This window comes from Rhinatrema bivittatum, chromosome 6 (assembly GCF_901001135.1).
Source record: "Rhinatrema bivittatum chromosome 6, aRhiBiv1.1, whole genome shotgun sequence".
Classification (NCBI taxonomy): domain Eukaryota; kingdom Metazoa; phylum Chordata; class Amphibia; order Gymnophiona; family Rhinatrematidae; genus Rhinatrema; species Rhinatrema bivittatum.
Window position 1 is genome coordinate 369,574,546 of NC_042620.1, and position 25,386 is coordinate 369,599,931.

Sequence of the window (25,386 nt, forward strand, 5' to 3'; positions counted from 1 at the left end):
CGAGATATTGGCTGCTCAAGGTCCAAGAAATTGCTGATAGATTATTGAGCAGATGCAGGGGGATTAAATTCCCCTGCCGGGAGACCCGAGGTATTAGCTGCTCCGGGTCAGCGTAAATGCTGTTGGATATTTGAACAGTTGCAGGGTAATCAAAACTTCCCTGCTAGAGGACCGGAGGTATTGATTGCTCAGGGTCAGTGTAATTGCTGGTAGATCATTTTGAGCAGCTGCAGGGGAATTAAACATCCCTGCTAAGGGACCTGAGGTATGTGCATCTCGGGGTCAATACAGCCAGAAAAGGGGGAGTGACTGGACCACCAGTATCACCCCAAGATGGCACACAGGTCACCGGGAAAGGGAGCCTAGGCTGAATAATCAAGGGGCAAGCCCCCCTAGGCTCCCAGCAGAGCGAGGAGACAGGGCTGTCTCCGTGAGTGATAGAGCTGAAACCGATTGGGATCCTTTTTTTTTTTTTTTTAATACAAAAGTATAGAGAATACTTGCTTGATCTTGGAAAGAATCTGAGAAGAAAACCCCAAAGGGAAATAGAAAACTGAGGAAATAAGGGAACCGCAGGTTCTATCATCCGAATCTGCTGGAGACAGAGAAATACTGAAGGGATGCAGGGTAGGCTCTGACCTGATATAGGATACTCTCAGTTTTTCTCTGTCTCCATCTGCTGGACAGGAGGCTCAACCCATGGTCTGGACTGATCCGGGTACGTACACATATACAGGCTCTCAATCATTCACATACATTTATTTATTTATTTTTAGTTTTTATATACCGAGGTTCCTGTATAATATACATATCACCCCGGTTTACATACATGCTATCTCACACTCACACACACACACACACACACACACACAGGATTTCAAACACACATGCTTGCTCGTTCACTCACTGCCCCCCCCCCCCCCCCCCCAACTAGCGGCAGCAGCAGCAACCTCCTTCATTTTCATCCCTTGCGGAGAAAGGAGTCCCATCGGCCGCGAGGGTTGACGTTGTTCCTCATCTTACTCTGACCTGCGCTGCTCATTTTTCAGGCCGCGCCTCTCCTATTCTTCGGGCAGATGCTGCCTGCACTAGCATGGTCTCTAGATCCCGCGCACACACCCGCTGCTCACCACTTCTTCTTCTGGGCCGTGGGGGGGGATAGCGGGAAGAAGAGAGCATGCCGGTGCCACTGACTCTAGCTATTCTGCCGCGTTCCGCCTGGGCTGTCGGCATTAAGCCCGGGCGGAGGACTTATTTCACTTGGGTATGGGGAGCAGCTGAGTCAGCGGGGGATCTGGAAGTGTGACGACACACCTGTGTGTTCTTGGCAAAGGATCAGGACTGCAGGTTATGCCATCCTTCATCTGCTGGAGTCAGAGAAATACTGAAAGATCGCAGGTGGCACACCGGGTTATCTGGGGGTGCTTTTCAGCTTTTTTCTGACTCCATCTGCTGGAAGGGAGGCGTAACCCAGCGGTCTGGACTCATCCTGGTACATACAGGGAACGACACTTACTACCTTAAGTTTGCTGGGAGGACCATTTGGTCCTCTTCTAACATCATTACTATGGGCCTCATTTTCCATTGTCTAAGAACACTTGAACCATTCTGCCCTGGATCCAGGGTAGGAATGCTTGTAGACACTTGTCATTAAAGAACCATCTTTAGTTTTTTCCATTTGAACACGGGCTGAATACGTGTGATGATAAGATTCAATTTACTTTGACCTATCATTTTGAAAAGATATCTTTTCTAGATGTTCAAATGGAAAAAACTAAAGATGGTTCTTTAATGACAAGTGTCTACAAGAAGACCATTGACAGAAACACGATGCTACACTATCAAAGTGCACACCCCGTACCTCTGAAAACCAGTTTACCATTTTCTCAGTTTCTGAGGTACAGGCGGAATTGCTCAGATACAGCTATTTATAAAGATCAGGTGACACAACTAGGTAAAGAGTTGAAGGTAAGGGGTTACCCAAAAAAAGTATTACCAACGGATTCAAGAGAGCACTTTTTTATGACAGAGAAGCTCTGCTAAATCCAATTCCTAAGTAAGAAGATGTCAATATGGTAACGTGTGTTACAAAATATTCCCCGATGTCCAAGAAGATCATTCAGAATATACGTAAACATTGGCATCTCATCCAATTAATACCTGGATTAGAAAATCTGGAATTTAGAGCGGCCTTTTCAAGAGGGAAAAATCTTAAAGAAATCTTATGTCCCTCTACATTAAAAGGGAAAAGTGTCAGTTCCATGACATTGGATGGCACAGTTTTGAAAGGTCATTACAGATGTGGACATTGCAAAATTTGCAATCAAACTTTGGAATTGAAAGAATATAAGTGTGATCTGACGGGGTACACTTTTAAGCTACATCACTTTACAACATGTCAAACTAATTACATTGTTTATATTATCCTATGTCCTTGTAAAAAATTATACGTGGGACAAACTAGCAGAAATCTGAAGTACACGTATAAGTGAGCATAAAAGCTGTTTGAGAAATAAAAGAATTACAGCACCAATCGTGGAACACTGTTTATTGAAAAATCATGGTTTACAAGAATTACGTTGGTTCGCTATTGATCACATCACTGCAGATGTTAGAGGTGGAAATAGAGAAAGAATATTGTACACCAGAGAAAGCAAATGTTGCTTACCTGATGTAACAGGTGTTCTCACAGGACAGCAGGATGTTAGTCCTCACAAATGGGTGACATCGAGGATGGAGCCCACCACGGAAAACTTCTGTCAAAGTTTAAACAGAACTTTGACTGGCCCCTACTGGGCATGCCCAGCAAGGCACTGACCCTGCAGCCAGCAGGGGTCTCCCTTCAGTCTGATTTTCAAAGCTACAGGCAGTGCCTAAAAAGTAAAAACAAAACAAACCCCAACACCACGGGGTGGCGGGCGGGTTTCGTGAGGACTAACATCCTGCTGTCCTGTGAGAACACCTGTTACATCAGGTAAGCAACATTTGCTTTCTCACAGGACAAGCAGGATGGTTGTCCTCACAAATGGGTGAGTACCGAGCTGAGGATGTCCGGACTTGCACCAAATGCACCCAATGACGTGCAACAGGCACAACAACTGGGTTGGTATTTGGTAAAGGGCATCCGCACTCTACCGGGAAGGTGGAAGGGTGTTGGTACATCACGTTGGAAAAAGGTTACGCAAGACAGATTGGCCGAAGATGGAGTCCTGTCTTCCAGCTTTGTCCAAACAATAGTGGGCTGCAAAGGTATGGAGAGAACTCCAGGTTGCAGCTTTGCAGATGTCAGGAAGCGGCACCGATCGAAGGTGTGCCACTGACGTCGCCATGGCCCTCACAGAGTGTGCTTTCACACGGTCTTGAAAAGGAATGCCAGCTTGCTGATAGCAAAAAGAAATGCAGTCCGCCAACCAGGAGGAAAGAGCCTGCTTACCCACAGGATGTCCTAACTTGTTAGGATGGAAAGAGACAAATAATTGAGTGCTTTTCCTGTGAGCAACTGTACGGTCTAGATAAAAAGCTAGAGCTCGTTTGCAGTCTAGGGTATGCAGAGTCTGTTCCCCGGAGTTGGAGTGGGGCCTGGGAAAAAAGATAGGTAGTATGATGGATTGATTGATATGAAACTCAGAAACTACCTTAGGTAAAAATTTAGGGTGAGTGCGGAGTACCGCCCGGTCCTGCAGGAGCTTAGTGTAAGGCGGATAGGTAACTAGGGCCTGCAATTCACTAACCCTGCGAGCTGAAGTGATAGCCAAAAGGAATAACACTTTCCATGTGAGATACTTTAATTCACAGGAGTGCAGAGGTTCGAAAGGAGGTTTCATTAGACGACCAAGAACCAGGTTAAGGTCCCAAGATGGGGCCGGAGGACGTAAGGGTGGCTTCAGATCGAGCAAGCCTTTAAGAAAACGTGTTACCAGGGGTTGTACTGAAATAGGGACACCCTGTACACCTTTATGGAAGGCGGCTACCGCACTGACATGCATCCTAATGGAAGAGGTCTTTAGACCGGATTCTGATAGGTGCCATAAATAGTCCAAGAACTTAGAGATTGGACAGGAAAGGGGATCAAGGGACTGAGAAGTGCCCATGATGTGTACCTTTTCCATTTATATGAATAGGATCTTCTGGTAGAGGGCTTTCGTGAAGCTATCAGGACACGAGAAACCGAATCCGAAAGGTTAAAAGGCTGAAGGACTAACCTTTCAACATCCATGCCGTCAGGGACAAGGCCTGGAGGTTGGGATGGAGGAGGCATCCGTCGTTTTGAGTGAGCAGATGCGGATCCGTTCCCAGAGGGATGTGCCTGCGGATGGAGAGATCCTGGAGTATAGGAAACCACGCTTGGCGTGGCCAGTGGGGTGCTATCAGGATCATGGTTCCTCCGTCTTGGCGTAGCTTCACGAGAGTCCTTGACAGAAGAGGTAGTGGAGGGAATGCATAAAGCAGACCTGTCGTCCACTTGAGGGAGAAGGCATCTCTCGGCTGAAAGTGTTGGCTCCGAATGAGAGAGCAGTAATCGTCCACTTTGTGGTTCTGAGGGGACGCAAAGAGGTCTATGCGGGGAAAACCCCACTTGTGAAACAGAGAGGTCACTACCAGAGGATCGAGTGACCACTCGTGTGGCTTGAAGACACGGCTCAGCTGGTCTGCCAATACATTGTCTACTCCCGGCAGGTAAGTGGCCCTGAGGTACATAGAGTGGGAGAGGGCTTCCGCCCAGATCTGCGCAGCTTCCTGACACAGAAGGAAGGAGCCTGTGACTCCCTGCTTGTTTATGTACCACATGGCCACTTGGTTGTCCGTCTGGATTAAGATTATCTGATGGAATAGATGATCTTTGAAAGTTCGGAGTGCATAGCGGATTGCGGGAAGTTCCAGGAAATTTATCTGGTGTTCGGCTTCCTCTTTGGACCATAACCCTTGGGTTTGGAAGTTGTCCACATGGGCTCCCCAACCGATGTGAGAAGCGTCGGTGGTTAGGATTACTTGCGGATCCGGCGGAAGAAAAGGTAAGCCCTGAAGGAGGTTGACCTGAGTTGTCCACCAGGTTAAGGATAGGCGCAGGGCCTGTGTGACTGTGACTATGGAGGACAGAGGCTGAAAAGCTTGAATCCATTGGTGTCGTAGAGTCCATTGTGTTACTCTCATGGCTAGTCGGGTCATGGGAGTGACTTGAACCGAGGATGCCATGTGTCCCAGGAGAATGAGGAACTGGCGAGCCGTGGCAGTGTTTTGAGACTGGAGCTGGCGAGCCAGGGATATTAGGGTGTGGACCCTCTGAAGAGGAAGGTAAGCCTTTGCCTGCAAGGTGTCCAAGTCTGCTCCAATGAAGGATAAGGTTTGAGACGGGACTAAGCAAGATTTCTCGTAATTGACAAGAAACCCTAAGGAAAGGAGTGTTTGAATTGTCAATTTTAGGGAGGATTGAGCTATGTGTTGGGAGGAGGCCCTGATTAGCCAATCGTCCAGGTAGGGGTAGACGTGGACACCTTCCTTCCTTAGGAATGCTGCTACCACCACGAGACATTTGGTAAAGACTCGTGGGGCAGAAGCCAGACCGAAAGGTAGGACACGGTATTGATAATGGTCGTGGCCTACAAGAAACCGTAGATATTTGCGATGGGATTGTGTGATCGCAATGTGGGTATAAGCGTCCTTGAGGTCGAGAGAGCACAGCCAATCCCCCTTTTGCAACAGAGGGAGCAAGGCGCCCAGGGTTACCATCTTGAACTTTTCTTTTTGCAGATACTTGTTGAGGGCCCGAAGGTCCAGAATTGGACGTAGCCCCCCTGATTTCTTTGGTATTAGGAAGTATCTGGAATAGAATCCTTTCCCTTGTTGACAAGGAGGGACGGGTTCTATAGCATTTGATTGTAGAAGAAGGGATACTTCTTGATGTAATTGAGTGAAATGGCTGGTTAGACTCCATGCCTGAAGGGGCGGGGAGTCTGGCGGAAGTGTTATGAAGTTGAGGTGGTAACCCTGTGCGATAATTGCTAGCACCCACTGATCTGAGGTGATCTGTTTCCAACGGTGTAAGAAGTGGAACAGTCGACCCCCCACAGGGATGTGTGGAAGAGGGAGATGGCATGTGCTCAATACAGGGAAATCAAAGGCCCGCCGTAGGCCCAGGAGGTGGGGCTACAGTAGGTCTTTGCTTTCTCGGCTGACGAGGCTGAGGCCTGGTAGAGGACCGTGCAGGACGAGCCCTAGTTGACGGAGGGTAGTAGCGACGTGGTCGAAAGAATGACTTCTTAGAGTCCTTCTTTTGCGGTTGCTTGGAGGTCACCTCAGGTGGGACAGATGAGAGTTGTTTCAACGTCTCATGGTGGTCTTTTAACTCCGCCACAATCTGTTGAATTTGCTCTCCAAACAAATTGTCGCCTAAGCAGGGCAAATCAGCAAGACGATCTTGGACTTCTGGGCGAAGGTTGGATGACTTTAACCAAGCCCAACGTCTGGCTGAGATGGCTGTGGCTGAAACCTTCGTGGAAGCATCGAATATGTCATAGGCAGTCCTAATCTCGTGCTTCCCTGCCTCAAATCCCTTGTGAAGAAGGGCTTGAAGCTGTGGTTGGTATTGGTCCGGCAACGTGTCAGCATAGTCTTGCATCTGCTTAAAGATGGCTCTGTTGTATTGAGTCATGTAAAGTTGATATGAAGCTATGCGTGAAATCAACGTAGCTCCATGATACACTTTCCGTCCTACACTATCGAGGAACTTGTTGTCCCTGGTAGGTGGGGTAGAAGAGTGCGGCTTAAGACGCTTGGCCTTCTTCTGCGCGGACTCAACCACAACAGAGCGATGATCCAGTTGAGGCTTTTGGAAACCTGGTGCTGACTGGACAAGGTATGTGGAGTCAGCTTTCTTGTTAACTGGTGACACCGATGAAGGAGATTCCCAGTTTTTCTTGAGCAGATCCAAAAACACCTGGTGTATAGGGATGGAAGCGATGATTTTTGGAGCATCCAGAAATTGAAGTAGTTCCATCATCTGGTGTCTATCATCAGCTTCAGATTGTAGTTGAAAAGGTACAACTTCTGACATTTCTTTCACAAAATTAATGAAAGATAGATCCTCAGGAGGAGATCTTTTTCTACTCTCTGTAGGAGATGGTGGCGAAGGCAGATCTGTGTCAGAAGAGGTATCATCATCATCACCCCAGGTATCGTAGGGATCATGTGTGGCTTGTAGCCCTGATGGACCTGGCTGAGGCTCTGAAGGCATCGATGGAAACCGAGGTGGAATCGGTGCAGTAGGTGGAACCAGAAATGGCATCGATGGCTTCGGTGCTGCCGATGGAATCGGTGCCTGGCGCGGAATCGATGGAGCCGAAGGATAAATCGGTGGAGATATACCAGAAGGTACCGATGGAACTACCCCGGAAGGGGGAATTCGAAACTGTGTTTCTCCTGCCGATGAGAAACCAGTCGGAGACGGTGGTGTTGTCAATGGCACTGGAATCACCGATGGAAGGGCCGTCACGAGTGCCTCCATGCGGCTCAGTAGCGGTGCTAGCGCTTGTATCAACGGCTCGGTGGTCGGTTCCCTCCTCGGTGGCGAAGCCGGTGCCGGTGTCGGTGCCGGGGACGGCACTGGAACCGGTGCCGGAGACGGTGCCGATGGAGGTTGTAATTTCTTCATCGCTTTCTCGATGGCCTCCTGGACCAGCCGGTCCAGTTCTGCCCGGAGACCAGGGGTAACCATACCCGGCTCGACGGGAGAGGGAGGCTGAGGCAGGGCCGGAGGGACCACCGTAACCGGTGGGATCACGGCCCCCACACCCCGAGAGGGTGAGGGTTTCCTCGATGCCGGCGAACGAGACGTGGAGGGCATCCGGTCTGTTCGCGGCTTCTTTGTCGGTGGCTCGGCTTGAGCAGAGGTCGATGGCTGAGGATCCTCGACAGGCCGAGACTTATGCCGTCGATGGCGGTGCTTTTCTTTCCGATCCCCTCGCCCATCCGGGGAAGGGACGGGAGTCGACGGCCGAGAAGCGATCGATGGCGGACGGTCACCGGAGGGTTGACGATGATGGTACAACTTCGACGGTGCTGGTTCCGATGACGTCGATGCTATCGATGGCGTTGGGGTTGGTGCATGGAAGAGGAGCCCCATCTTCTCCATCCTGGCTTTGCGACCCTTGGGTGTCATTAAGGCACATTTGGTGCAAGTCAGGACATCATGCCCACTACCCAAACACATTACACAAACCCTGTGGGGGTCTGTGATGGACATAGTCCGGGTACAATCCGGACAACGACGGAACCCCATTGCCATGGCTGAAAGCCAAAATTTAGGCTGGGGATCGGTAAGTGCCCACAGGCCTCGAGGGCCAAAATCGACGGCAGTCGATGGAAAAAGGCAAAAAACTTACCGGGTTCCGTAAGAGGACTAAAAAATTTGTCGAAGGGAGACCCCTGAGGGGCAAATTTTCTTAGGAAATTAATTTCCAAATTCCTGTCAGGAACGTGGTTAGAGAGCTCCTTTCACCGCGTGGCAACTGCTGCGCGGAAAAAAGAAGACTGAAGGGAGACCCCTGCTGGCTGCAGGGTCAGTGCCTTGCTGGGCATGCCCAGTAGGGGCCAGTCAAAGTTCTGTTTAAACTTTGACAGAAGTTTTCCGTGGTGGGCTCCATCCTCGATGTCACCCATTTGTGAGGACAACCATCCTGCTTGTCCTGTGAGAACAGGAGTGGATTTTCAAACTTTCAGAAGAACCGATGGGACTGAATAGCAAAATAGAATGGAACAGTCTGATTAGATAAATTTTACAGAATGTTCATTACACATACAAATTTCAACAGTTTAAAATCAATGTTTAAATGTTGAAATACATTGAGAATTTGATTCTCGCAGCGATTTTTTCTCTTTAAATGCTGAAATACATTGAGAATTTGATTTTCGTATCAACTTTTTCCCTTTAAATTCTGACGTTAGACTTTGGAGTTATAAAGCAACAATAAATTTCAAACAGTTTAAAATCAATGTTTAAATGTTGAAATACATTGAGAATTTGATTTTCGCAGTGACTTTTTCCCTTCAAATGTTGAAACACATTGAGAATCTGATTTTCGCATTAACTTTTTCCCTTTAAATTCTGACGTCAGACGTTGGAGTTATAAAGCAATAAATCGAGAACGTAGTTACGTCGACACGTTAAGCACGTCAGAAATGTAGAGTTTGATTGGTCAGTATTCAAAACTTGGGAGTACTATAAAATAAGCAGAGCCATGTTAACCGGCAGTAAGAAGCCCGTAGGCGTTCATCATAGCTCGTTCAGTAAGTAAAACGACAAATTAAAAGATGGCTTAAAATTCTCGTTGAATTCATGACTCAATAATTTTTGATTTATAGAACTCGCCCTGAGGAAGCGTTATTGCGAAACGTTAACGTTGGCGGGGACTCTCAGCACAGACTCGTTTCAGGCATGAAAAAAAGTGGCCGCGAGTCTCAAAGATAAGTGCTTCAGTCTATTTTTTAAGACAGAGATTCAAAAAAAATCAGTCTCGTCTATGTTAAAAATTGTGTAACATCTCATGTTTCAAGACAGAGACTTAAACATTTAGTGTCGTCTGTGTTGTGACACAAAAACTAGTAATATGGGCTTCGAACCAATAAATTAATTCTGGAACAAAATCTCGGAATAGTGCGTAAGTTAGCAGCTAAAAAACTTGTGCCGCTGCAACGATTAAAGAGCTGGTCAGCGGTTTAAAAATGTATCTCTGCAGAAGCAATGCAAATAACAAATGAATTTTAATTACCACTTAAGCATTGTCATGTGGCAGTATTTATAACGCACTATATGAGGAATGAAAAATTATATTCTTCAGAAATTAGAAAACCTGTTTTAATCATAAAAAAATAAAAAAAGAGACAAAATTAAAGACCCATGATTGAGTTTACTGGTTTTCAAAAAACTTGGTTAATTAACCTGTTTTACCAGTGCTGAGGTCTATGTCTCTTTAAAACAAAAAATTAGAAAAACAAAAAATAATCAAACAATATCGTTTTCAATAAAGTTAGTTATTAACAGTATTTTATCAGAATTGATTTATGGTATGTTTACATGTAGAAACCTAGTGTAAGGTTCATATGTGACCAGTGCTTGTAACTCACTTACTCTCCTAGCTGATGTAATGGCTATGTGGAAGATAGTTTTCCATGTGAGAAATTTAAGATCACAAGAATCTATTGGTTCGAAAGGGGAACGCATGAGTCTTGTTAAAACCAAGTTCAGGTCCTATGATGTGACTGGAGGCCGAATTGGTGGTTTAAGTTGAGTTAAACCTCTCATGAACCTGGTGATAAGAGGTTGTGTAGATATTGGTGCATCTCCTATTTTGTTATGGTAAGCAGAGATTGCACTTAAGTGATCTTACAGATGAAATCTGGAGACCAGATTCTGAAAGATGGTATAAATAGTCTAGAAGAGAAGTAGTGGGGTAGGTGAAAGGATTAATAGTATTTTGCCTGCACCACACAGTGAATCTCTTCCATTTAGAAGAATAGTTCTTTCGTGTGGAAGGTTTACGTGAAGCTATAAGCACTTGAGATATATTGGAGGAAAGATTAAGTGGTTGTAAGATTAAGCTTTCAACATCCATGCTGTTAGGGTTAGGGATTGGAGGTTGGGATGGCGCAACCGGCCCTGATCCTGAGTTATGAGAGTGGGAGCTACTCCCAGACGAATGGGATCCCTGACTGAGAGTTCAAGAAGTGTGGGAAACCATGCTTGTCGAGGCCAGTACGGGGCTATGAGTATCATGGACCCTTTGTCTTGTTGTGGCTTCACTAGAGTTTTGGTTATAAGTGGTATCGGAGGATACACATATAGTAGGCCTGAGTTCCAAGGGCGAGCAAAGGCGTCCTTGGCTGGCTCGTTCTTCTGTTTGTGTAGAGAACAGAAATTGTCCACTTTGTGATTCAGATGTGACGCAAACAGGTCTATCGTTGGTTGACCCCAACGCTGAAATATCCTGGTCGCTATTGAGGGATCCAGGGACCACTCGTGTGGTTGGAATTGACGACTGAGGGGATCCGCTACCACATTTTGAATGCCTGCAAGATAGGTGGCACGGAGGAACATTGAATGGTTCAGGGCCCATCCCCAAATCTGTGAGGCTTCTTGACAGAGGAGATACGAGCCCGTACCTCCCTGTTTGTTGATGTACCACATGGCTACTGTGTTGTCCGTTTGGATTAGAACAGTCTTGTGTGAAAGGCAGTCCTTGAATGCATGAAGTGCATAACGTATAGCTCGAAGTTCTAGGAAATTGATTTGAAACGTTGCTTCGAGTTTTGTCCATGTTCCCTGAGTTTGGAGATTGTCTATATGAGCTCCCCAACCCAAGGTGGACGCATCTGTAGTTAACGTTACTTGTGGGACTGGCTGCTGGAAGTGCTGTCCCTTGCGTAAATTGCCCTTGTCCATCCACCAAAGGAGAGATGAACGAAGATGTTGTGTGATTTGGATTGGAGAGTGCAAGGGTTGAATGGCTTGAATCCATTGTGATTTTAAGGTCCATTGGGTTACTCTCATGGCGAGTCTTGCCATAGGAGTGACGTGAACTGTGGAAGCCATGTGGCCTAATAGTGTTAGTACTTGGTGAGCTGTTACTTGTTTTTGAGAATGTAACGGACTTTGCCAAGAGGTATAGAGTTTCTGCTCGATCGCTTGGTAGAAAGGCTTTTGCGATGATAGTGTTTAACTCTGCTCCTATGAATTGGAGAAGATGAGAAGGAAGTAGATGGGATTTTGGGTAGTTGATGAGAAATCCCATGTTGTGAAGTACTGCAATTGTGTGATTCCGAGAAGTTATAGCTCCTTCTTGGGACTGACTTCTTATGAGCCAATCGTCTAGATATGGGACGACATGAACACCTTGTTTGTGTAAATGTGCAGCTATTACTGCCAGACATTTTGTGAATACTCTGGGAGCACAGGCAAGACCGAATGGTAGAACTCTGTATTGGAAGTGTTGATTTCCTACCATGAAGCGTAGATACTTGCGATGAGGGGGAAAAATTGGAATGTGAGCGTAGGCATCTTGAAGGTCCAGAGAACAGAGCCAATCTCCTTGTTGAAGGAGTGGAAGCATGATGCCTAAGGATATCATTCTGAATTTTTCTCTTTTTAGAAATTTGTTGAGATTTCTGAGGTCTAGTATGGGACGAAGGCCTCCGGTTTTCTTTGGAATGAGGAAATAGCGGGAGTAGAATCCTCTGCCCTGCTGGGCCCGGGGTAATTTTTGAATTGCCCTGGCACTCAGAAGGGTGGATAATTCTATTTGAAGGTGAAGAATGTGATCTTCGGTAAGATGAGAAGGCTTTGGTGGAAAATCTGGAGGGATTGAATTGAAATTGAGATGGTATCCTTTGTGGATGATAGATAGGACCCATTGGTCTGACGTTATCGATGTCCAATTGATGTAAAATTGTTGTAATCTTCCGCCTACTGGTAGAGTTGGGTAAGGATTGGCATGTGGGCTCTGTTCTCCGGGTATAATTTCAAAAACCAGTGGCAGGTCCAGTTTGAGGGGCTGGTGCTGGTCTTTGAGTTCTTTGTTGCCATTGTTGAGGTCTTTACTGAGATCTAGAAGGTCTCGGTCTAGACGATGGGGGGTAATATTTACGCTGTCGGAAGAATGGTCTTCTGGTATCCCTTCGTGGCCGTCTGGTGGTATGCGTAGAAGGGTCCTGTGGCATCGCGGATAACTGCCTTAGCGTTTCTGTATGCTCCCGTAATTGGGAGACAGCATCCTGTACTTTTGAACCAAACAGGTTATCCCCCAGGCAGGAAGATCAACCAGTTTGTCTTGTACTTCTGGTCTTAAATCAGATGCTTTAAGCCAGGCCCAGCTTCTTGCAGCTATTCCAGATGCGGCCACTCGTGAGGCGGTGTCATAGCTGTCATATGCGGCTCGAACTTCATGTTTGCCCGCATTAAATCCTTTTTGTATAATAGCTTGTGCAGCTTCTTGATACTGTGTAGGTAAAGAGGGCACAAACTCTTCTATCTGCTTCCACAAGTTTCTGTGGTACTGTGTCATGTACAGGTGGTATGCTGATATTTTGGAATTCAGCATTGCTCCTTGGTATACCTTTCGTCCTAGTTGGTCAAGGAACCGATTGTCTTTCCCTGGAGGGACTGATGAATGGGCCCTTGTCCGTCGAGATTTCTTTTGGGCTGACTCCACAACTACCGAGTTGTGGGGAAGCTGTGTTTTTTGGTATGCAGAGGAAGGTTGCACTAAATATGTGGACTTTATGCGTTTGTTCACTGCGGGGACTGAACAAGGATGCTCCCAAAGACATTGTTGCAATTGCAGCAGTATGTCATGGACAGGTATAGCAAGAGTGTGCTTAGAGGGATCAACAAATTGAAGAACTTCTAGAGTTTGTTGTCTATTGTCCTGTTCGGTATGCAACTGAAAAGGGATATTATCTGCCATTTTCTGGACAAATGACTGGAAAGTAAAATCTTCCGGTGGTGACTGCTTTGAAGCAGGTGGCGGAGACTGGTCCGACAAACTCCTCTGATGATGGTTCGGTATCTGTGTCAGACCAGGAATCATAAGGAGTTGGTTGATGAGGTGGTGTGACCTTTTGAGTTAGATGTATCCCAGAAGGTCCTGGTAAAGGATTATCTGATGGTGAATGTGCAGGTGGAATATCTTCTGGTGCCGTTGGTAAGGAAGATAGTAAGTCATTATATCTTTTGTTTATAATATCCTGCAAAGACCTATCTTCAGAGATTGGTGTTTTTGATATGAATGTTGCTCTCTTAGTAGATAGTTGAGTGAGGTACCTTTTTGGGAAGGTATGGAATGCTGGGAGCAGTGGTATAAAGAGGCAGTGATCTGCTCATCAATGACAGAGGTGTCGTTGAGGTGGAGAGGAAGGTGAATTCTGATATTGGTATTCTGGAAGTCAGCGCTATCGATGGTGGCAGCATGGAGGTGGATGGCATCGATAGTGGTATCGATGATGTAGTACCAACGGTCCCGCTGTGGTCGAAGTTGTGGTCGGCATCAGCGGTCCCGCCGGCAGACAATGACGTCGGCATCGGCGGTTCCGCCGGCATCGACGATGACGTCGGCATCGACGGTTTTCGCCGGCATCGACGGTAACGTCGGCATCGGTGTTTCCACCGGCATCGGCGATGACGCCGGAAGTTGCTTTTTTAAAGCGTCGAGGACCAGTTGTTGGACGAGAGCTGTGAAGTCCGGTGTAGTCATCGGTGAAGGTGACGTTGACGTCGAGGGTAACGCAGATACCGAGGCGATAACTTTTGGTCGTTTTGGTAACTGTTCTGTCGATGGTGGCATCGATGATGTTCGGCGGTGTTTGTGTTTTTGTTTGGATTGTAACACTGACCTTTTCAATGCAGAGGATGGTGTTGATGACGGTGCGTCTCCCGATCCCTCGACGAGTTTTTTCTTTAGTAAAAGTTTTTTAGTTGGAGACTTAGTGGAAGTCGATGGTGATGGTAACACCTGCAACTGAAAAACCTGGGCCATCTTTTCCTGCCTAAGTTTTCGACCCTTTGGGGTCATTTGTTGGCACTGAGAACATGAAGAAATTTCATGTTTCTCTCCCAGACAGATTACACATTCCAAATGCGGATCTGTAACGGACATGGTCCGGTTACAAGAACACTTCTTGAAACCGGAGGCCATGCTGAAAAAACACCAACAGCCATCGATGAGAAGTCTGAGAAAAGAAGCGCCAAAAATGAGAATTCTGAGAAAAAGTTTGTCACCGTCCGGTTCCAAACAAGAATGAGACCCAATGTGGGAAAAAACTTTAGATTTTTATCTAACTTTTTTAGAAAATTTGTGAAAAGACTCACAGGGCACCAAGGACCGCAGTGCTAAAGGGCACGCAGAAAAACGAAGACTGGAGTGAGACCCCTGTGGCAGGGAATATTATGGCATGCCGGGCATGCTCAGTAGCCTCATGCAGCCAGTCAAAAGTTTATAGAAACTTTGACAGAAGTTTTCCCGCGTTCGGGCTCCGTCAGTGACGTCACCCATATGTGAGGACTAGCATCCTGCTTGTCCTGGGATAATGGTGATTTTCTCGGTGCCCCCGGCATGGCACCGATAAGCAAACAGCTTGTCTAGGAGAGGCAGCAGCACCGGAGGCATCAAAGGCACCAGTGCTGGCATCAGTGGTTGCGGGAGGCCTTGAATAGCCTGTACCACAGCCTCTTGCACCATCTGGTGCAATTCCTCTCGGAGCGCTGGGGTGGTGAGTCCCAGGTCCGGAGTGGGAGGCACAACAAGCAATACCGGAGGGTCCACCGGTCCCGGTGGAGTCTCAGTAGCCTTTTCCACCAAAGGCGCGGGACGCCTCGGCACATCCGGCTTCGAGGGTGTGGGACACTCCTTGGCCTGGGTCTTCTTCATTGGTGGCTCAGTCGATGGCTACACTGACGTAGTAGAAGCGGAAGGCACCGGTCTTCGATGCTTGTGTCGGTGCTTCTCTCGGTGATCCGCTTTTCCCAACTCCGGCATCGATAACGAAGACACCGAGTACTGAGACAGCGATCGGGAGTCTTCGGCCTCGGATCGACATCGATGCTTCGCCGGGGATTGAGTCGATGGCACCTGTGGAGATGAAACCTGAAATAACAGCGCCATTTTTTCTAACCGTGCCCTACGGCCCTTCAGGGTCATTTGGGCACAATCAGTACATGTTTCCACGTCGTGCGACAGTCCGAGACATAAGACACAAACCATATGAGGGTCTGTGATTGACATAGTTCTCGGACAGTCCGGGCATCGACGAAAACCCATCGCCATCATGGCTGTCGAAAAATTTAGGCCGGTCGCAGTTGGTGCCAACAAGGCCCACAAAGGTCCCCGCCAGGAACCGATCAAAAAACGGGACAAACTTACCGTACGGACGCGGCAATCGACGGCGGAGAAGGGAGACCCCTAAGGGGTATAAACTTTTGCAAGTTTTTAAACAAATTTCCTGAGAAGAAAATTCCTGTCAGGAACTTGTGAAGAGCTCCAAAAATCCGCGTGGCTATAGCTGCGTGGAAAAAAAAGAGACTGAAAGGAGACCCCTGCTGGATGCAGGGTTATTGCCATGCTGGGCATGCTCAGTAGGTGCCAGTCAAAGTTCTACAAACTTTGACAAAAGTATTCCGTGATTGGCTCCATCCAGATGATGTCACCCATATGTGAAGACTACCATCCTGCTTGACCTGTGAGAAAGATAAAAGAGGAGAACTGAGCCCAAGGTTTCCTTACCTACCCTGGAAGTGCAGCCTCTGCCACATAAGGGAGAGGGCTAAACACCTTCACCTGCGGGATCCCTTTCAACTCCAAATTTGTCTTCACCAGGCACTCAATTGAGGGAGGGTGCTCACTATCACCTCTGGAATTCACCCAACTCCTGACAGGCCTATGTCCACAAGCATGTCCACCATCTTCTGGAGACGGAGAATACTAGCAGACTGATGTCAGTGCAGTACTATATGAGGGTGACATCAGTGAATCAGTTATTCTCGGTCTCTATCTGCTGGTTGGCATGTAGACTGGCCTTCCTGAATCCACTTCTAGTGCCACGCGTGGCGATTGCCCCACCCCCACCCTAACATTCAGTGCCCCCACTCCACTAGTGAAAATATTTGTTAGGTGTATAGCACCACCCACCCTCAAATGTCATTAAACATTTATTGGATTCAATGGAACCCCTTCCCTCACCCCCAAATCTTCAAAATGTGACAAAGATCCCACTATGGAGCCCAGGACGCCTCCTAGCCCTCGGCCCAGTCAGTGCCATTTTTCAAAATGGCACCAGTCTGACCTTGCCCTATCACATTATGGGGATAGGTCCCATCACAGGAGCTTTGTCATATTTTGAAGGTTTGGGGGTCCCACTGAATCCCAATAATTTTATTTCATACCTTTGGGGGAAAGGGGGCACTATACCCCCAACTAATTTTTTCACTATTTGGGTTGGGGTAGGGGAACTGGATTTTAGTTAACACAGGGCTGGGGAACAGGTGCCATCACCACATGTAACACTAAATGTATTTTTAAACCTTTTGGGGGAATGGGCCATTTCGAGTGGGGGCTCCTGGGTTGAGCCAAGGGTCAGCCCTAACTGCTGATCAACTTCTTATTTTTGCAGGCAATTTTTTTTTAAATGTAACCAGGAGCCTCATGAGCTCAATAGGTAGGGTTCCAGGGCTCTTGTGTTAGATTTACCTATCCCCCAGGAAGTGTTGCTATTTTATCATGGCTGACCACTTTCTCGGTCAGCAGCGATAAAATATTAACATCAAATTACCTAGTAATGAGCTGCTTTGCATTGATTTGCATTATTCATGCATGCAAATTTCATGCACAGCAGCTCATTGTAATACGGGAAGGCAATCTGGGCAGGGCCATGCACATTATATATATCATGCGATATTGCCGCAATAGTGCTCTATCACACGATATACCCAGATTAAATGTGTTAGAGCAGTAGCGCGGCTTGATGCATCTCCCAGTTAGATTGTAAGCTCTCTAGAGATAGGGAAAAAACCTACAGTACCTGAATGTAATCTGTTTTGAAGTGTCAAAAAGCAGAATATAAATCAAATACATAAATATCAATGAGACTGCTGTCAAACTAAAATATTTACAAAAATATTCAATTATTTGAAAACTTACCTTGGATTTTTCGTTCTTTATTCTGTGGGCCTCATCAATGACTAAGTATCTCCAGTTAAACTTCTTGAAGACAGATTTTTCCTTAATCACCATTTCATATGAGGTAACACAAACATCCCACTCTCCGGGCATCATGACATCGCGAATGAAGGCAGCCTAATACAAAACAACTGACTGACAGTTCAAAGTTATAGTTAAAATTAACAACAAACAGCATTTCTAGACTTACAGTTCTATAGTGAAATAACATTTCAAATTTTAACTATGTAGAGGGTAATATTCAGTAAACTGGTTAGTGAACAAGTTAGCTGGATAACTTGTCCCATATATTCAGCAAGATAAAAGTTCCGCTGAATATACTTGCTTAAAGTTATCCGCTACATGTAGCCAGATAACTTAAAAACCTAACTGGCTCTGTCTGAATATAGCTGCATAGGTTTTTAATTTATCTGGCCTTATGTGGACAGATATCTTGCTGCTTATCTGAATATCTTCAAAAGATATCCAGGCAAGTAGGGCTGTGAATTTTAAACAAAAGTATTAAAGGGTCTATGACCCAATTTTCAGCCTTTCCCACAAACTTTCCTTAATGCCCTATTGGCCCGTGCACTCCATAGCCCCAATCCCTTTTCAAATTTAATAAAAAATGTACCATGGTCTGTGCGTGGCACTCATCTCCCCAGCCCCTTCCCCAGACTATCACATTTGTAAATTTCTACTGCCGCTGTTTCCCCCCACTCCCTACCCCCGCAGTCTATAGATGTGGCATGCCGCATCTCCCACTCCTTTTCCACCCTGAACCACGGAAATCCCGCTTCCAGTAAGGATGACACTTTCCACTCCTGACGCGCTCTAGCATAGATTCTGTCAAAGCTGCGCTGGAAACGTAAACTGCACCAGTTTATGCTTCCGGTGCTAGAAATAAGTACCCTGGAAGCATAATCTGTGAGTAGTTTTCACTTCCAGCATAGCCTTGATAGAAGCTACATTGGAGCACACCGGGAGCAGGCAAATGTATATCCCTCTCTCAGCAGGGATTTCTATGATTCAGGGGGGATGGGAGAAGGGCCTTGGAGATGGAAAATGCGGCACAACAAAACTTTACAATCCTAATAGATCTGGGGTGGCAGGTACCGCCAGTGGACCATGGAATATTTTTTATTAAATTTATATGGGGATTAGAAGCACAGAGTGCATGGCCTAACAGGGCATTATGAAAATGGGGAAAGCTGAAAATCAGACCATACGCCCTTTAAATACTACTACTTTTATTTTAAATTCAGTGCTATTTACCTGGATATCTTTTGAAGATACCCAGATAGGTAGCAAGTTATCTGGCCACACAAGGCCAGATAACTTCAGACCTACTCTGAAACAGGTCTAAAGTTATCCGACTAACTTAGCAGGATATAACCGAAATTCAGCTAAGTAAACCCAGATAACTAAACTCTTCCAGAAACATTCCCAGAACACCTCTTTTTTATCCAGCTAGAATTTAGCCAGATAAGTGGCTAAATATGGACAAATTACTACTTACCTGATAATTTTGTTTTCCTTAGTGTAGACAGATGGACTCAGGACCAGTGTGGTATGCACCTTTGCCAACAGATGGAGGCGAAGAAAGCTGACATCACAATATATATACTCCTGCAGCGACATCAGCCCGCCAGTATTCCCTTCGAAAGCAACTGTAAAGACTAGCAAAGAAACTTGATTAAAAACAATCAACCATTACTGTACTCAACCAACAGCAAACACTGAACTCAGGTAATGAATGTATGTACCCCAATCTAAGGACTGGATGAACACTTACCAGTAAATTCCTGGAACACATAGCCCACAGGAGGACTATTGAACCAACCATTCGACAGCCAAGGACAGGAAGCTGAGTCCATTTGTCTATACTAAGGAAAACAAAATTATCAGGGAAAGGAAAATTGGTTCTTACCTGCTAATTTTCGTTCCTGTAGTACCATGGATCAGTCCAGACTCCTGGGTTTTGCCTCCCCTCCAACAGATGGAGACAGAGAAGTTTTAACCGACTCCGTCCTATACCCCTGAGGTGCCACCTAGAGTCTGTCAGTATTTACACTGTTCCCAAGCAGAAAGATTAAAGCATAACTTCCACATAAACAACCTCCAATGAACGAAACTATGCCCATATTCTTTCCCTGAAAAAGGGGGCATTCGGTAAACTTGCAGAAATATGACTAACTACCAGCCAAGCGGACTCTCCGTTTTACCATGGGCAGGACTCTGGACTGATCCGTGGTACTACAGGAACGAAAATTAGCAGGTAAGAACCAATTTTCCTTTCCCTGTACGTACCCAGATCAGTCCAGACTCCTGGGATGTACCAAAACTTCCCTAACCAGGGTGCGACAGAGAGTCCCGCTCAGAGTACACTGGCCCTGAAGGAACCGGGCTCAGGGGCCCAGACATCTAGACGATAATGCCTAGCAAAAGTGTATGTAGATTTCCAGATAGCCGCCCCACAAATTTCCTGCGGCAACACCTGTTGACATTCCGCCCATGAGGCCGCTTGCGATCGAGTAGAATGAGCTTTAAGACCAACCAGAATTGGACGGCCCTGAACAAGGTAAGCCGAAACAATAGCTTCCTTTAGCCAGCGTGCGATAGTGGCTCTTGAAGCTTTATGACCCCTCCTGAGTCCACTCCACAGAATGAACAGATGGCCCAAAAGGAAATTGTTCGTGACCTCCAAAGTAATGCAACACCCCCATCTTTACGTCCAACTTCCTTAAATCCCTAGACTCTGGAGTAGAAGAATCCAGACCCGCGAAAGAAGGGAGCTCCACTGACTGATTCAAATGAAAGGACACCACTTTCGGGAGAAAGGAGGGAACTGATCTTAAGGAGATTCCTGCTTCAGAAATCCGTAAGAAGGGCTCCCTGCAAGATAAGGCCTGAAGCTCAGAAACACACCTTGCTGAGGAGATAGCCACAAGAAAAACAACCTTCAATGTCAAATTCTTCAGGGTCGCTCGTTTCAATGGCTCAAAAGGAGCATTATACAGGGTGTGGAGAACCAGATTGAGCTTCCACGAAAGACAGGGGTTCCGGACAGGAGGATGCAAATCTTAGCCCCTCTCAGAAAACGAGCCACATCCGGATGAGATGCTAGCGCAGCTCCCTGCACCTTTCCAAGAAAATCAAGGGCTGCCACCTGAACTCGAAGGGAATTAAACACCAGTCCCTTGGCTAATCTAGCCTGTAAAAAATCCAAAACATCTGGAATTGAAGCCCTGGACGGCTGCACTTCGTGGTCTAGACACCAGGATTCAAACACTCCCCAAACTCTAAAGTACGCCATGGAGGTAGAAGTTTTACGGGAATGTAAGAGCGTGGCAATAACCGCATTCGAGTAACCCTTACTCCTTAATCACTGCCTTTCAAAAGCCATGCCGTTAGAAAAAAACGATCTACCTATGCGAAACAAATGGGGGCCTTGTTGCAGGTGATTCGGAGACGGCCAAAATCTCAACAGACCTACCACTGCTAGATTCGGAAGGTCGGCAAACCACGGATGCCTCGGCCACTCCGGAGCTATGAGTATCACCTTGCCCGGATGAGCTTTGATGTGGCGCAGAACATTTCCAACCAACGGCCACAGCGGAAAGACATACAACAGAACGTCCTTTGGCCAGGGAAGGACTAGAGCATCTACCCCCTCTGCTCCTGGTTCCCATCGCCGACTGAATCGAGGAACCTTGGCATCGCGGCACGTCACCATGAGATCCATGGAGGGCATGTTGCAGCGTGTGCACAGAAGACGAAAGGCCTCTTCGGAGAGTTCCCACTGCCCCAGGTGCAACTGGTGGCGGCTGAGAAAATCGGCTTGCACATTGCGGCCTTTCACATTGCTGGGGTGGACAATCTTGTAGAGGTGTTGCTCTGCCCAGTTGATTAAAAGCTGAGCTTCTGCCGTTACCGGACGACTCCTGGTTCCCCCCTGACGATTGATGTAAGCCACCCTTGTCGCCTAGTCGGAGAGTACCCTCACTGATCGTCCCTCTACTAAAGGAAGGAGGGCCTGCAGCGCCAAAAGAACCGCTTTGGTTTCCAACCGATTGATCAACCAGGAGGATTCCGTTCTTGTCCATTGGCCTTGCACTGCCGTTCCTTGACAAACCGCTCCCCACACGGAGAGGCTGGCATCGGTGGTCACCACTATCCAAGAGGGAATTTGCAAATCCACCCCCCGCCGTAAATTGCCTGGACACAGCCACCAAAGAAGACTGGACCATGCCGAATCCGTCAGTGGGAGAAGAAGATGAAATTGTTCGGAGAGTGGATTCCACCAGGAGAACAAGGCTGACTGAAGAGGACGCATATGCGCAAAGGGCTAAGGCAACAGTTCGGGAGTGGAAGCCATCGAACCAAGGACTTGCAAATAATCCCCGACCCTGGGATGAGGCATGGATCGCAAGGACTCCACCTGAGTGAGAAGCTTGGACAATCTTTTCCTCTGTAAGAAAAACCTTTCCCAAGATCGCGTCGAACCGAGCACCCAAAAACTCCAAGGACTGGGAGGGAACCAGGTGACTCTTGTCGGGGTTGATCACCCAACCCAACGAGCTCAACATCTGTAGCACCCTCTGCACCGCTGTTCTGCAAAGGTTTTCTGACTTCGCTCGAATCAGCCAATCGTCCAGGTAGGGGTGTACTAGAATCCCCTCCTTTCGCAGGGCCGCTGCCACAACAACCATCACCTTGGTGAAGACTCTGGGTGCCGTCGCCAGACCAAACGGTAGAGCGCAAAATTGAAAATGATGCCCCAGGATTGCAAACCACAAATATTTCTGATGATCCGGGCATTTAGGAATGTGCAAGTAAGCTTCTCTCAGATCCAGAGACGCTAGAAATTCCCCTTTGTGTACAGACGCTATCACCAAGCAAAGAGTTTCCATCCGAAAACGAGGCACCTTTAGAGTCCAATTGACTCTCTTTAAGTCTAGGATAGGACGGAAGGTGCCCTCCTTCTTGGGCACCACGAAGTAGATCGAGTAGCACCCTTGCCTGAGCTTTCCTGCGGGTACCGGAACTATGGCACCGCAGAGTATCTTATTTATTTATTTATTTATAATTTTTATATACCGACATTCTTACATTAAAATGCAAATCTTGTACCGCCCGGCATTTTTGGTGGTACCCGCATGGGGAAATCATGTACCGCTCGTGGATTGGCCGAGCAAAATCTAACGCGTAACCATGTTCTACTATACTGAGGACCCACTGAACTGAGGTTAAGTTGGTCCACTCTTCCAGAAAAAGGTATAACCTCCCCCCTATTCTTGGGACGGAAGAGTGGACCAGCCTTGCTTCATTGCGCTGACTTGGGACCCCCATGAAATTGTGGGGCTCCATCTCTGGCAGGCCGGCGCCCTCGAAAGGACTGATTCCAAGAAGATTGGCGGCCGGGACCCTGTCGAAAGGACGAACCGGCTGACCATGAAGAGCGAAACTGGCAATTTCCCTGAAATCTTGCCCGTTGAGGAAAGGATTCTCTCGTCCTGGGTCTATCCTCCGGCAACCTATGGACTTTATTCTCCCCCAGAGATTTTATCATGTCCTCCAATTGTTGCCCGAAAAGCACCTTACCCTTGAAGGGTAAGGAACCCAGTTGAACCTTAGATGAAACATCTACAGCCCAGTGTCTAAGCCAGAGGAACCTGCGGGCGCACACGGCTGAGACCATAGTCCTGTCAGAAGTCCGTAACAGATCATAAAGCGTGTCAGCACTGTAAGCTACTGCCGCCTCCAGGCGCCACGCTTGCACCGCCTCACTTACAGAAACAGATGCTGCTGCTTGCAAATCCTGCACCCAGCAGAGACTGGGTCGTAGCGCAAAACTGCTGCACATAGCGGCCCGGACCCCTAGGGCGGAAACCTCAAAAATCTTTTTAAGTTGCAATTCCAATTTGCGATCCTGCAAATCCTTCAGGGCAGTGGCTCCTGTTACCAGGATGGTGGTTTTCTTGGTCACTGCCGAGAACTTAAGGACCTTAAGGAGGTCCAGTGCTTCCTCCGGAAGTGGGTATAACTTGTCCATAGCCCGACTTACCTTTAAACCAAGGTCTGGAATGTCCCACTCCTTAAACAAAAGATCCGTAACTGACATATGAAACGGAAAGGATGGAGCTGGATCCCGGAGCCCCACCATCACCGGATCCATAGCCCCAAACCATGAGCCCTCCGGAGGAACCTCAATGCCCAGCTCATCCAGAATGGCCGGGATAAGTGAACCTAGTTCATCCCTTCTGAATAGGCAGACCACTTTGAGAGCATCGCCCTCCACTAGAGGAGTGCCCACTGGCCCGCATCTGGTCCCTCACCAAGGGCTTGCGGAGGAGACTCCCCTTCATCCACACCGTCCATATCTGAACTGTCCACCAGACCGGAAAGGGACCGGAGAGAGCGTTTGGCCTTGGGGGCTTCTATGCCACTGTGTGTGACTTGGTAAGCTTGTGGACGCCGGGACCTCGCGAGGTACCTTAGTACCCTGGCTCTTTGCTGCTTTCCGTGCTTTGAAGGCTTTATGCAGCAACAAAACAAAATTAGAGGAGAACGAGGAAGAAGACTCATCCGAGTCTTTCCCCTGTTCCTCCTCTGAGAAAGAGATCTGAGCTACCCTCAAGTCACCCCCCCCCAGGGGCAGCAGGACGCAGCGAAAGAGGTGGCGGGGAGCTCACCTCCCCCAGGGTAGCCTTCTCCTGCTCCCTGAATGTTCGCAGTAAGGCTTCAGTACCAGCGCTGAGGAGAAAAGGGTCCCGAGGCTGCCGCAGCAATTCTGCCCTCCCAGGGTTCCTGTGTGCTCTAGAGCTGCTGCGATGCGATTTTGCCAGAATCAGCTTCCCCAAAGAGCCTTCCCTCCCGCAACCTGTACCTTCAAGGAATTAAGGGCCAACCCCTTATTTAACCCATTCTGTAAAAATTCCAAAATGAGTAGGATCTTCATTGAACGAGGAAGAACACTTTGATCCTCACACCAAGTCTCAAACACTCGCCTAACCCGCACATAGGTTAAGGAAGTGGAGAACTTTCAAGATCATAGAAAGGTGGCAATCATCGCAGAAGAATATCCATGCTTCAACAAGCATGGATATCCTTTCAAGGGCCATACTGTAAGTCAAAATCGAGTCGGATCTTCGTGAACAACAGGCCCCTGCTGCAACAGATTCTTGTATGGCGGAAGACGAAGGGGAGTCTCTACCACGAGTCTTCACAGATCCGCACACCATGGTCTTCTGGGCACCATTCCTCTGTGATCTTCGATCCTGCAAACTATTCTGCCCAACAGGGGCCACAGGGAAAAGGCATACAGCAGCTTGTCTTCCAGCCAGACTTGTACAAGAGCATCGATACCCAAGGACTTTGAATCTCTCCTGCGACTGAAGAAGCGAGGAACCTTCGCCTTACGAGAATTCACAAACAGGTCTAAGAATGGAAGGCCCCAGCGATCCACTATCAGCTGAAATGCCTCGTCTGACAACACTCATTCTCCAGGTCCAGACTCTCCCGGCTGAGAAAGTCTGTTCTTACATTGTCTTTTCCTACAATGTGAGAGGCCGAGATCACCTAGAGATGCCCTTCCACCCATTCCATAAGTTGGTCTATTTCCAGCGACACTAGCTGGCTCTTGGTTCCTTCCTGCCGATTGATGTAAGCCACCGTCGTTACATTGTCC

General features: G+C 47.4%; 1 protein-coding gene across 2 annotated transcripts in view; it reads right to left on the reverse strand.

Moving 5' to 3' along the window:
* Positions 1–25,386, reverse strand: part of SMARCA1 (SWI/SNF related, matrix associated, actin dependent regulator of chromatin, subfamily a, member 1) — an 856,940-nt gene that overhangs the window by 684,038 nt on the left and 147,516 nt on the right. For both annotated transcript variants that reach the window (XM_029607880.1, XM_029607879.1), the window contains exon 8: positions 17,679–17,834. In XM_029607880.1, the coding sequence (XP_029463740.1) occupies positions 17,679–17,834 (156 nt within the window). The remainder of the gene's footprint in view (positions 1–17,678; positions 17,835–25,386) is intronic.